This window comes from Panthera onca, chromosome D4 (assembly GCF_046562875.1).
Source record: "Panthera onca isolate mPanOnc1 chromosome D4, mPanOnc1 haplotype 2, whole genome shotgun sequence".
In the NCBI taxonomy this organism is placed as follows: Eukaryota; Metazoa; Chordata; class Mammalia; order Carnivora; family Felidae; genus Panthera; species Panthera onca.
Window position 1 is genome coordinate 59,556,930 of NC_138351.1, and position 14,339 is coordinate 59,571,268.

Below are 14,339 nucleotides of genomic sequence, written 5' to 3' on the forward strand. Positions count from 1 at the left end.
GAGGATGCGATGGGAATGAACCACTGGAGACTTGTACAGTAGTGTGGCTTTCCTGTGTTCTGTATTCCTGAGGAAAAGCCAGCAGTGCCATGGGGACACCAGTGGTTCTCCTGTGAGGAAATCCCTATTTGCATCCATACCAAAGTTCTAGTGTCTGGATATCCATCTTGTTCTGGTTCTTTCTGTGCCCTCCTTCCCCAATCATTACTGCCTGATTCATCTTGTCCTTTTTCATAGGATTTGAGCCAATGGAATTTCTTATTCCAGCGGAATAAACATAGTGAGCATATTTTCCTTTCTTCAATGAATCTAGAAATCTTGCTCAGCAGTAAATTACCATATATTTGCACAAAAAAACATTGAAAAATTATAAACATAAGTCTTTCAGAGAATGTTTATTATTTGGCGGGTGGATAATTCTGTTTATCATCAGTGATAGTCTCTGCCTACAGTCACCGACTAGTTTTTGAGCACCTACCATTAGCCTTAGAGTGGATTTTCATGCCACTCAAATCCAGTGCTCTCCATTCTGAATGATAAGCCCTAAGCGATCTAGTCCCTCTCCATCTTTAGAACCTCCTCTTCTCCCACTCTTCCTTCACCTACTACACTTCCAAATTTACAGATATTTCTCTGATAGTCAAATATGGCAAATTTACCCACATCTCCAAGATTTGCATTCCCTGTCCCCATGCCTGAGGCCTAGAATGCTGTTCCCCAGTCATTGCATACTTGGGGGTATTTTTATCACAAGAAATGACCATCCCAGTGAGAGTTTCTCTAAAATGCAATTTAAGTCACCACCAATGACTTTCATTCCTTTAACTCTATTTTAATTGCCTGCGTGCCATTTATTACTACCCGATTGTGTGTGTGTGTGTGTGTGTGTGTGTGTGTGTGTGTGTGTGTTTTGTTGGTTTATCTGTCTTCCAACGTGGGAGATGTGAGCAGGGATTTTTGTCTGACTTCTCAGTTACCTAATCTATTCTAAGATATCTGGCATATATTAGGCACTCAATTATTTTTTGAATAAATTAATGAAAGAATGCTTGTATATGCTTATGCCATGTGCCCAGCACTCTGGTAAACATCACTGATGGAGGCGTCCTTGAACTTGTTCTGCTCTACTTGTCCCCTTCCCTTCTCTTATACACAACCTGGTATCTTGAAAAAGTCGTCAGTGTTTTGTTCTTCAGTTCTTTCTACTTACAATAAACCCGTTACAGTCTGGCTTGTATCTCTACCCCTCAAATAAACTGCTCACAATGGTTTCTAGTCTCCAGCAACTTCCTGATTGCTAATCCAGTGGATTTCATAGTCTTTATCTTATTTAACCCACCAGTAGCTTTTGACAACTTCTTCCTCAAAACATTATGTGTTCTGCCTTCACATCCATGACACATCTCTTGCTTTGATTTCTTTCTCTTAAACCACATATATACTCATGGTTGCAATTTTGTGTCACATCAAGTAACACAAAGATGGAAAAATAATTTCTGCTTAATAATTTCATGTCTTCCTGGTGCTCTATACCTGAACAAATTTATGAGCCACTGCAGTGAGTGAGTGAGTGAGTGGTACATGCTTGTATGCATACCTGTCAAAACTATGCTTGACGACTTTTAGCTTGTCTTAATTCATGAACCACATTCTTTTATTGGAGAATATAAGACCTTTGTTAGTTATCATATCCCAGTTGACAATAGCTGAAATTGTAAATTCTATTTTGTGTAGCGTTTGTAGTCATTTTCAATAGAAAAGATCTTTTAGGCTACTGTTATCCTCCAGTTTTCCATTTTAGGAAACAAACTAAAAGTAAAGTTGAAGAAGATTTTTATAGCCTATAGATTATTTTCCCATGTCAATAACATAAAACCTTCACAAGCCACCTGTTTGCCACATTAAACAGTAATAATGAAATTAGTTGGCACACCAGCACTATTTGTTATAGCATCCCAATAAAGAACATAAGCAGGGCGCCTGGCTGGCTCAGTTGCGCGAGTGTGCTGCTCTTGATCTCAGGTTCATGAGTTCGAGCCCCACATTGGGCATAGAGCTCACTTTAAAAAATAAATAAATAAGAAATAAACTTATCCAATTTCATTCCCATTCTCACCTCTTTCTTCCAATCTACAAAAAAAAAAAAAAAAAAAAAAAAAAAAAAAGGAGTGGGAGGGCTATTAGGTTTTTCTCCTTCTGTTTAAAGCCCCTGCCACCTCAGGGGTTTAGCTCTGTCTTCTCCCTTCTCTCCTGTTTTCACCACCTCCCTCTCTATGAGCTTCCTCACATGTTCAGATCTCTTTCTCATTCTAATAGCAAACTCTACCAAATCCCCTCCCTAGATGTTGCTCGACCTTATTCTGCCCCTTGTTATTCATGCTTCTCAAAATAATACATACCTGCCATCCCCTTTTTTTCTGCTTCTGTTCAATTTTTTTTAAATATTTCTTACTGTCCAATGTAACATACATATTGAAAAATGCATAGTTACATCACACACACTTAAGTTATATAACACCACTGTGTTCAAGAAATAGAAAATTGCAGCTACCCCAAAACCTTCTGTGCATTTTTTCCCCACTGGAAGTAACTACTATCCTGGCTTCTGTGGGGAATCATTTTCTCATTCTTTATGGTTTTATCACCTTTGTATTCATCTCTTCACTCTTCAGCCTGTTGCCTTCTGCTCTTTATTACCTTTCTACCAATTCCAAAATTCTCATACTAAGGTTATCCATGAACAATTGCCAAATCTAACAGATGCTTCTCAGTTCTAATCTCACTAAGCCTCTGCTGTATTTTCCATTGCAGATCAGTTCACCCTTCTTGAAACTACTCTCTAAGGTGTATGACTATATTCTCCTGTGATTCTGCATCCTTCAGCCTTTCCTTCTCTGTCCCTTTCCCAGGTTCCTCTGTCTGCCCCTTAAATGTTATGCCCAGGGTTCCATCTTGAGCTCACCACTGTTCATATTGGGTATGGCGATGCTGTCCACTCGGGTCATTTTAGCCTCCACTATTATACGGTAGATTTCATTCAGAGCTAATCTTCAGCTCACACTTGTTCCCTCAGCTTTAATCTTACAGAGACAACTGCCTAATGGACATCACCTAAATACACAGCATCCAAGTTAGACTTCATCATCTTTCCCTCTAATTTCCTACTGTTTCTGAAGCAGTTGTTGGCACCCAACTTAGAAACCTGAAAAGCATCGTAATTTCTCCTTTCCTTTATTCCTCATATCTTGTCAATGTTCAGTGATACCAGTTTTATCCCCTCATGTATTGGCCAAATCGATTCCCTTTTTCCTATCCTTGTTACTCTTGTAGTGTAGACCCTCATCACCTCATTGATTTCCTAACAGCCACCTTTTTCACTGCATCTAACCTTCTGTTCATATTCACGCCCTCTACAACTACAAGCCAAAATGGTTTTTCCAAAATAAAATTCTAACTACTCTGCTCCCATATTTAAAACAACACTTAAAATGGAAAAGCCCAGATAAACCCCAAGTTCTTTAAGATGACTTTAAGGCCCTCCCTTCTTTTGCCTTGCTTTCTCCAGCCTCATTTTTCAGTCTACCTGGCTATGCATGTTATACTTTGTCAGCATGTATGCTTTCTTAGCTTCATGCATTGTTCATGCTAGCCCCTCTTCCTAGGATTTTCCATTTGACTTACACCTAATTCTTTAAAAGTAAATGTAAGTTTTGTAAGCATTCCCTGACTCCTTCCACCCCATCCCAATGATGGGTCCCCTTTGCCACTCCATTAAAACCTTGTACGTGTTTCTCACTTTGCTTACATCTTCTGTCATCATCTGTTTAGATGTCTTTCATGTTCTACTAGCCTGTTGTGCTTTTCTCTCTGAGATACCTAATACCTAACACAGTACTGGGCACAACGCCTAATGGAATGAGGAGCGAAGAAGAGGAAAGCATATATTGACATGAAGTGGAAAAGAATTGTCATGTTGTGCACTTTAACACAGAGAATCATCTGGATGTGAGGTCCTAAACTCTAGGAGGCAGTATTTCTAAAGGATCTCTTACCTAAAAAGAGCTCTTTGGGAAAGAATCAGGTTTTAATTTTCTTCTAACATTTAATAAACGCTCACAAATATTCATGTTGCAGACCAAACCTGGACCACCCAAAAAGCCGAAGACCCCTTCTGGACAATCAGCCTTAGTGTATTGCTACAACTGTGGGCAAGAAGGCCATTATGGACACGTAAGTTTGAGTAGCATTTGGGCATAACACATTCTGTTGTTCTGGGAGTGGTTGCTGAAAGATGAACTAAAAAAAAAAAATGTAATTCTGAATGCTTACCTTTTTAATAAACTAACATCCTAAAGTAAGACTTAATGTATTTTCAACTGATTTGCTTTTCCCATCCCTGCCAGAGAGATCTGTCAGAGCACGTTCTTCTAATTGTTTTAAATATACATGAACAAGTTAGGCTAAAACAAATAAAAACCTCATACAGTCAATCAGAGGAATAAAAGTAGTCACCAAAATGGTTACACTTCTCATGAGTTCTTATGTTTGCTATTACTTTGACACAGCCAAAATCATGATTGGAGATTTTCTATGTAGTTCTCCACTATCTCCAGCTTTCCCTGATACTGTGTTCACTTAAATCTTCATCACTCACATAAAAACTCTGACACTAGTGGAAAGACAGAGATACTGTATCATTGACTAGCCTGTCTGCCCCACAGACGTCCAGATTCCCTATCCAAGCTGCATATTCCCAGCCCCAGCTAAAAGGGCCAAACTGTGTGTGTTTTAGGTGCAAGAGTGTCAAAGCAGAAGGAATTTGTTGATGTGAGATGGGAGGGAGTCTCCTAGCCAGTTGTCTCATTAAGTAAGAAACAGCAGCAGCGCATCCCAGAGACAGGATGTGATAAGAATAGACTGCAAGCTCTCCTGCATTCTGGGAATCCTGAGGCAGAGGAAGAAGGGCAGTGGCACAAAAAGTAGAAAATCTGTATGGAGAAATACATTCCTAGTCTCCTGGTAGGCTTCTAACAGCTTAGAAACCAAAATAAACTAAAATCAAATGCGATCTGATGACAGGAGGTAGAAAGCATTCGGGGGTAGAGAGTCCTCAAAATGGGAGGGCTGTGAGCAGTGGGAAGGGGAGGGGTAGTGCTGCGCTTTGTGACTCATGGGAGTCCTACCTTGAATTCTGACCGTGGCACCTCACGCAGACCTTGGGGCTGGACCTCCGCAGCAAAGGGAGAGACACAACACAGTTCACCAACAGGTGAAACTTTTCTTCCACGTTGGGGCAGCAGGACCATGGAATGAAGAATTACAACATGAAAGCTAGGATGAAGTTCTGATCCTCAGGTCTGGCTTTTGCTCTGCTACTGACTTCACCATGTGACTTGAACAACGCACTCCGGTCTTCAGTTTCTTTATCTCCAAAGCAAAGAAGTTGTATGGGGAGATTTCTCAATACTGACACTTGGATGCTGTTTCCAATGTGAACAAATCCATAGTATGGTGACATGGATGGAGAGACCCATACTCCCATTTTCATAGAATGCACATTAAAAACTTTGTTAAAGAATACTTTTTCTTACAAAATTACCAGCTCTAGACCTTTTCCTGCTTTGTGCATTCCACCTCGTTGCCAAAATCCAGATGTTGCCAACACTGTTTAGGAAACCTATTCCCATGAGTATTCCACTGCCACGCAGATCACACAGATGTACAATTTATGCTTGCTGACCTCTTTAAAGCAAAAGGGTGTAATTTTCCATTTATGTTTGTTCAATTAAAGAAAAACAATTATAGTTGGGCACATATTGCTTACTAGTCAGTTCTGTTAATGTAGATAGGAAATATATTAAAAACATTTGGAATTTATCCCAGAAATCTAGATTTAGATAGTTTTTAATTTACAATAAAGCAAATTTGGCAGCCTCATCGCTGCCATAGATGAAGAATTCTAGATCATCCACACTAATGAAGAAGATCAGTGGTGTGGCTAATCCAGAATAGTAGATAAATTATATAGCCAACTATCAATTGTGTGTGCTAATGGAGGGGACCAGCGATGTGGATAATCAAAACATAATTTACATTTAGCTTTGGAAAATATTTATCGTATTGTATGGCTCTGTATAGCCACGCCAGTCTAGACTGTACAGGATCCAAATAGAAGACTGTGCAGATGATTAAAGATGTCTGAGGACCCCTCCCCTTCATTTGCAGAAATACAGCTCTATAGATGTTACTGAACAGCCTCTTCGTATAAAAGGTATTCTGAGGTGAATGTGGCACCGCCCTTCCCTAACCTCACTCATCATGTAGTTGGAGAGGCAGGGACAGTCCTAAGCAGCTTCATATCAGGCAAACTACAAACTACCATAGAAAACAGTAGTCACTCTACAGAGAGACTACTCCAAGAGCGTGTGAAAGTATGAGTGGGTGCTGGGAGTGTATCAAGATCTTTAGTACCTCTTTGTAATTGCAATTTGCTCTTAATATTTTATGGTTAGAATCTCTCTTTGTCCATTTAGGCTGCTGTAAACAAGCTACCATAGACTATGTGGTTTATAAACAGTAGAAATTTATTTCTTAGGTTCTAGAGGCTGGGAAGCCCAAAGTCATGGTGCCAGTAGAATTGATGTCTGATGAGGGGTGGCGGCTGCTGCTGCTGCTGCTGCTGCTGCTTCTTCTTCTTCTTCTTCTTCTTCTTCTTCTTCTTCTTCTTTTTTAATGTTTATTTATTTTTGAGAGAGAGAGTGCAAGCAGTGGAGGGGCAGAGAAAGAAAAAGAGGGAGACACAGAATCTGAAACAGGCTCCAGGCTCCAAGCTGTCAGCACAGAGCCTGATGCAGGGCTCGAAGTCATGGACCATGAGATCATGACCTGAGCTGAAGTCAGATGCTTAACCAACTGACTGATCTACCCAGGCACCCTGAGGGGCTGTTTTTAATAGATGGCACTTCCATGCTATGTCCTTACACGGTAGAAGAGGCTAGGGAGCTCTGTGAGGGTCTCTTTTATAAGAACATTAATCCCATTCATCAGAGCTCCATTCTTATGGCCAAATCACTACCCAAAGACTCCACCTCCTCCTACCATCATCTTGGGGATGAATTCTGGTTGGGGGTTGGGAGGGATGGGCACAAACATTCAAACTATAGCAGAATCTTAGACCCAAATCTTTTATGGGTGCCCTTTCTTCTGGAAACTTAGAGCCACCATGGATAGTGATTTCTAAAAGTAATTCTTGGGCACCTGAATGGTTCAGTCAGCTAAATGTCCAACTCTTGATCCCAGCTCAGGTCTTGATCTCAGGATCATGCTTTCAAGGCCCACGTTGGGCTCCATGCTTGGCATGAAGCCTAAATAAAGAAATACATATGTACGTATGTATGTATGTATGTATGTATGTATGTATGTATGTATGTAATTCTCTAGGCTACCATATAGGGTTTGCCTTATAACTTCAGGATTCAAAAAATTCCAAAAAGATCCTGAAAGTCAACAACACAGTATATCTAAAGATAGTTGGAAGAAGGAAATAATAAAGATAAGCACCAAAATTATTGAAATAGAAAACAAAATTAATAGCATCAACAAAACCAAAAGCTAGTTCTTTAAAAACATTTTCATTTTTAGGGGTGCCTGAGTAGCTCAGTTTGTTAAACATCCAACTTCAGCTCAGGTCATGATCTCACAGTCCATGAGTTCGAGCCCTGCATCAGGCTCTGTGCTGACAGCTCAGAGCCTGGAGCCTGCTTCGGATTCTGTGTCTCCCTCTCTCCCTGCCCCTCCCCTGATCATGCTCTATCTCTGTGTCAAAAATAAATAAAAACATTTTTAAAAAATTAAAAACATATTTTTTTCCAAAAGAAAAGACTTCGGAAAAACTACTCAAAGAAAAAAAAAGGTACAAATAGTGAATAAAAAGTGTAAATAACTTAAAATACAGTAAGTTTTAATTGTAGGAGAATACAAATTTTAAATAAGCTTTGCATTTAATAAAGTTCAAAATTAAGTCTGAAAATACAGATAAATAATTCTCTAGAAAAAAATATTAACCAAAATGAAGAACAAGCCTACATGAACCAATACCACTAAAAAAATTAAGTTAGTAATCAGAATTCTCCCCTGAAATATATCAGATCCAGATAGTTTTATTGTCAGGTTTTACCAAACCTTTATTCAGAAACAGATCATCCAAGAGAACACTACCCAATTTATTCTGTGAAGCTATTATAACCTAAAGCCACTTCAAAATATTTATAGAATGATACCATTTTTATGAAGTCTGAATGCTTCAAATTTAACACTGTTGTTTATTAGAATAGTCATTAGTAGTAGTAGTAAGAGTATAAAATGTATGAGAATGGCAGGAACCAACTTTAAGACAGTGGCAACTTCTGGAAAGGGAAGGAGACAAATGAGGAATGGGAAACAGCATTACACGGAGGATTTCAATTGTATTATTAATGTTTCAGTTCTTGGAGCAAAAACAAGAAAATTAAGGTAAAATGTGATTTGATAAAGTCCAATAGTAGGTACAGATTGACATTACTTTATTTCCAATACTTAAATGTATATTTAGAATGATTCATAATCTGCAAATCATGCTCTTACTGAGTGTGTGGCTGCCAGTGTGTGTGGATACCTCAGTCAGGTATCTTAGAATTACAAGTCAAGTATATTTGCCAATGTTAGGATAAGCCAGCTAAATTTTATGTGGCTATTTCACATACTTTCTTCCTAAGAGGTGTTCTGATTTTCTTCAATACCTAGCTAAGAAGAATTGGACATTTATAAAATACATTTTAGGCAAGATGGCAGAGGACAGAAATGGGGAAGTTCCAAAGGGAAACCTCTTTCAAAGAAAAGAAAAGTTGGTCTCAGACATGCTGAATGGATATATGTCAACAGATCATGATAAATAAAGCCTATTCTGTTGGATGTGGCTCAGGCCAACGATGTGGATTTGGAAACTAGCAGAGGTACAAAAGCCAGAGTCATGCAGGTGGGGAGCCGACCTAGAGAAATGAGTGAGAGGAGTGATCTCTTGAGCGGGGCAAGGAAAGAGAAGAGAGGATTCTTTTGGGGTATTTTGGAATTACCTAGGAGCATTTTCAAACCAGACCTAACCCACCACCACCATCCTGCTCCCCACCATAAGGATCACTGCCCTTGTTAGCAGTATTGGGTTAAAATAAGCTTGCAAACCATCTGGGTGAAGGGAAAAGAGCAAAGAGCTAAGAATTTACACTCACATTTAGGGTGTAAATGTGAAAGGAGAAGCACTTGGTGGAAGGCTGTTGGAAGAGACAGACAAGCAAAGGTCTAATACAACATAAGGCCAAATAAAGTCTTTAAAAGAGGAACAGAGCAAGTTCAGTAGAGACCCAGCCCCCCATTGCTGTTAGCTCAGACTGGGGGAGGGGTTTGGCAGGGAAGACTGAAAAAAGACAAGAAAGGTTTCATGGGTAAAGAAGTAAGGAAAGAAAATCCAAGCCTGAAAGAAGCCTGTAAGCACAGTTGGGTGTGATTGGATGTTGGTTTGGCGGAGCCTCCCAGCAGGACCACATCCTGAGCCTCAGCGTGGGGTATCTGTGATGTGGGACTGTCTCTAACCTCAGTGGTCTGTGATCTTGCAGTTAAGGTTGCCTGAGCAGTGCCCTTGTGACACATCCTAATTTCAAATTTGATAATTTGAAACAATTTCAAACAACTTGCAGGAATGTACAGAAAGACGAATGTTTAACCAGACCTTTCCAACATCTCCATTCATCTACTACTATGATGACAAATATGAAATTCGGGAGAGAGAACAGAGAATAAAACGAAAGGTGAAAGGTATGTTGTTGAATTCTTGTGAGATTACCTTTGCAGTAGTTCCTAAATGTCTTCCTTTACATGGTCTTTGCCTGCTTTGGGTGTCATTGGTTAGCACAGAAAATGTTTTTAAATAATTACCATAGAAACCAGAACTTTCTTGATCTCCGGTAATCAGGCACCCACTTCAGAAACCCTGCATTATGATCTGTTCACACTAAACATTTTTTTCACATCATGACCATTTTAGAAAATGTCCTGAAAATACTTCTATCCATACAGGGAAGCAGGGTTTTAAAGGCTCTTTTTTTTGAGAGTTTTCTGTTTGGCAAGTAATTATTTTTTTCCATTTGTATGTCTCTAGTATTTTTATGGAAAGAAAGGCTTCCCTGCTAGGTGATTCCTGGAGTTTCCCCAAAGAAGTCTGTTCTTACCAGCCATGATTACAGCAGAGCTCCAGGGTCCACAGCCACCTTCTGTGATTCCTTTACTTAACTGTTGATAACATGACGTTCTTTTAGTTTATAATTTAGGCCTACTTTTTTCTATTTCTTTTGTGCTGTAGTTTACTAAGTTTAACAGTGGTTTACTAAGTTACCTTTCTTGCTTTCAGGATGAAATAGTTCTATACTTCTCAAGTTGACCTATACATTGTAACTCTTAGAGCCTTTTTGGTATTCTTTCTCCATCCCACCCCCAACTCTCTCTGACTTAAGGTCTTTTTCAAAAGGAATTATTTTCAACTCCTGCATATTTTCCATATTACATTTCATATAAACTCTATCTCAACTATATATAGAGAGAGATTACAGTACATATTTATTAGGCAATTAAATTAAAAAAGAAAAGAAAAGAAATGCACCAAAGTGTCCCCTCTGAATTAAAAGATTATGGCTCCTGGGGCGCCTGGGTGGCTCAGTCGGTTAAGCGTCCGACTTCAGCTCAGGTCATGATCTCACGGTGTGTGAGTTCGAGCCCCGCGTCGGGCTCTGTGCTGACAGCTCAGAGCCTGGAGCCCGTTTCAGATTCTGTGTCTCCCTCTCTCTCTGCCCCTCCCCTGATCATGCTCTGTCTCTCTCTGTCTCAAAAATAAATAAACATTAAAAAAAATTAAAAAAAAAAAAAAAGATTATGGCTCCTATTTTATTTTTATACTTTTTGTATTTCACGGGGTTTCTGTAATGAGTGGTTATAACTTTTATAATTCTAGGAAAACCATTTGTTTTCACTTTTAACTAGTAGTAATATTGGGAACTCTGTGGCTACTTTGAGGTTCTCTGTGATCCATTAGAATTTTCAGGCACCTGGGTGGCTCAGTCGGTTGAGCATCTGACTTCAGCACAAATCATGATCTCACAGTTCATGAGTTTGAGCCCCACATCAGTGGAACCCACTTTGCATCCTGTCCTCCTCTTTCTGCCCCTCCCCTGCTTGCCCTCTCTCTCCCTCTCTCTCTCTCTCTCAAAAATAAACATTTTTTTTAAGAAAAAAAAATTTATTTCATGCTAAAGTCTATAAGGAATTACCTTTGCTCTGTATCCTAGAGTTCACTTCTTGTGAACTTTATATTACTTTGCATTTCATCCTTTTTTTTCAATGTTTATTTATTTTTGAGAGGGGGGAGGTGAGGTGCAGGAAGGGGGGACAGAGGATCTGAAGCGGGCTATGCCCAACACAGGGCTGGAACTCACGAGCTGTGAGATCATGACCTGAGTCAAAGTCAGTCGCTCAGCCAACTGAGCCACCCAGGCATCCCCATCCCTATTTTTTTATTGGCCACTTCTTTAATCTGTCAAGGTTTTGTTGACATGTTAGTTTTCATCCCTCAAACCTCATCTCCCACTTACCCCATCAGAATCATGCCTGTCAGACACTTGTAGTAAAAGGGTGCCAAGTCCTGGTAAAATGTAACACCAGATCTGGGACCAAAATGTCTGAGATACACACGTGTGTGTGTTCTCCAAGCCAGTGATGTCTGCTCTGGAGGAATAATCTCCTGTCCAGTTTGGCATCCACCTATAAGTACTGTGACCAGACTTTATCTTCTGAGGGTGATTGAAATGTCATGAGACATTTGATATATCTTGTTTCACTTCATCGTCAAAGGCTGTTTCTTTATCCCCGCCATGACTTGAATTGGTCAGATGTGACTTTTCTTCACAAAGCTGAAATGATTGCTTTCACTAGTCTTCATCTCTATCATTCAACCTAGTACAACTGTACTGAATAGAATAAATATCTTTGGATTTCTGGATATTTTCCATTTTTAGCAATCAGAAATACAGAACTATAACCATACAATTTTTGGCGGGTGATTTTTACCTTAGTAAGGGCTCTTTAGAATGTTGTATCATTAACACATTTCATTGTCTAGTTTCCCTGTCTGCTGAGTTATTTACAGACCAGGGTAAGCCGTGTGTGGACTGTCTGGCTGCTGAATATGCAGAAATACTTTTATATTTTCCAGAACTCCAGAAAAATGGGGATTTTCCAAGGCAGTTCAAGAGACCTCACATGGAAGCAGCAGAGAAGAGGCCCCCCCATGGCAGGAGGAAGAGCCATGCCTCGTGGAGAAACAGCAGGTGGCCTCAAGAAAAGAAAGAAACCCAAAAAGAAGCGAGCAGGAGCCGCAAAGAGCGTGAGAAACACAGGAAGGCTGACAGGGCTCATGAAGTGGAGGAGGACTTCCCCAGGGGCCCAAAACTCCATTCTCCTGGCACCTTCAAGACCCAGAAGGGTCCCAAGTCCTTCCACCACTCATCACATTACCACAAGCCAAGAGAAGACAAGCTGCCCAGAGACAGCAAGCGGGGCAAACAGAAGAAAAAGGAGAGCTATTTGGAGGGCGATGGCAGTGATAATTTATTTCTCATTAAGCAGAGGAAAAAAAAGTCCAAGCTGTGAGACAGCTTCTGATTTGGCTTTCCGGTGTTTGTCTGGTCTTCATGCCTGTGACATCATGGCAATCTGTTTATGATCTATGATTAAATCAAATGAATTTTGTTTTGTTCTTTTTGTAATCTCGGCCGTACCTGAAACTGATGCACAATGACCATGGAGACTTCCATTCTCTGTGTCCAACAGGTTATTAGGTATAGAAGGAAAAAAAAAAAAGGACATGTACTCTGATTTGCCCCATTCCCATACGTCATTTTTACTCAGAATCCTAGGGATAAGAAGTAATCTTTTCAAGAAAAATTTTTAAAAATACTTTTTTTGAAAAAGTAAACATAATTCGTATGCTGTGGGAGTATGAAAATTAAATCCTTGCAGGAAGAGAAATCAATGCTAATATGAAAAATTCATATTTTTCAGCATTACTTTTTTTTAACATTGGAAAGGGGTAATAGCTATAAATCTAAATCCAGCTGTCCTTGCTCTTGAAGCTGGTGGCATAATCTTCTGATGGTCAGAGCATCAGAGGCAGAAAGATGATGGTGTCATCACTGAAGCCCTGGAGAGGCAGAGACGCTGGCCTATAGCAAAATACAAGTAAGGAACCCATCCAGTAAATGTCATAAGATAGATTTCCTGAAACAAGTGAAAAAGAATCATTAAAAGGTTTAACGTAATCACAGTGCAATAGTTTTCACCGTTTTTACAGCCACACTTCAAGAAGACTGTCAACTTGGATGTATAGAGACAGGTACTGCCCAATTAAAAAATTATTCTGTTTTCACGGGTTTTTTAACTACCACAAGACTATACAGAAATTTTTGTACCTGTGAATTTTTGTACTTATCAAAGCCTAATGTTAGAATAAGAAAAATAAAATGTCTGAAATAGAGTAAATAAGTTTGTCATTTATGTAAAAAGGCAAGGATTTGGGGTGACAAAGGGCGTGCTTGGGTTAGACAAGTCACTAGAGTTATAAAATCTCCATAAACTGGGTTCAAAATGCCCTTGTTGCCCAAGCACTAGCTCTATGCCGGAATAAAATGAGATGGAGTCAGTTAACTCGGGCCAGTTTATGTTAGATTCTTAACTTTGTGTTTTACTCTTTGTGAAGTACACGAACTGCTGCGTATGTGGTAGGATCAGCTCCCTTCACCTTCCGGCGGGGAGGGGAGAGTCTCCTCGCACTGAAACAGCTTCAGCGTAAATTGTGGCTGCACAGTCTTTAGTCCCCCGCCTTCCCTGTGGCCGCCCTGCTCATGGCGAAGCGTAAGCATTCTTTGTGTGTTGGTTCGTGGCTTCATAACATCAGCTGGGATTGTTTTGACTCTCAGGTAAGTGGCCAGAGTCTTTTAACACCCTGCTAAAAGTGACAGCCGTGAAAAATGGCTTCATAGAGTGGTAAGTCTTGAAATAATTGGTGTTATTCCTCATTAAGACCTAGGACAAGCCTGGCTTATTATTGGTGTGGTGTGGCTAGCATTCCTTCGGACGCAAGGGCCTCTTCCAGGCAGAGAGGGGATTGCCGTTCTTCAGGGTCTTTCATACATAGCAGATTGTTCGGAGAATGGAAGAAATAAAGCTCTTTTTTTTTTCCCACTTGTTTCTGCACATTATCC

The 14,339-nt window shown here is 39.9% G+C and overlaps 1 protein-coding gene across 3 annotated transcripts in view; it reads left to right on the forward strand.

Annotated features, from left to right (window-relative positions):
* ZCCHC7 (zinc finger CCHC-type containing 7) overlaps positions 1-12,827 on the forward strand; it is a 253,514-nt gene extending 240,687 nt beyond the window's left edge. For all 3 annotated transcript variants that reach the window (XM_060609299.3, XM_060609300.3, XM_078436676.2), the window contains exons 7-9: positions 4,135-4,230; positions 9,729-9,846; positions 12,293-12,827. In XM_060609299.3, the coding sequence (XP_060465282.2) occupies positions 4,135-4,230; positions 9,729-9,846; positions 12,293-12,729 (651 nt within the window). In that variant the 3' untranslated portion in view covers positions 12,730-12,827. The remainder of the gene's footprint in view (positions 1-4,134; positions 4,231-9,728; positions 9,847-12,292) is intronic.
* The last annotated feature ends 1,512 nt before the right edge of the window (positions 12,828-14,339 follow it).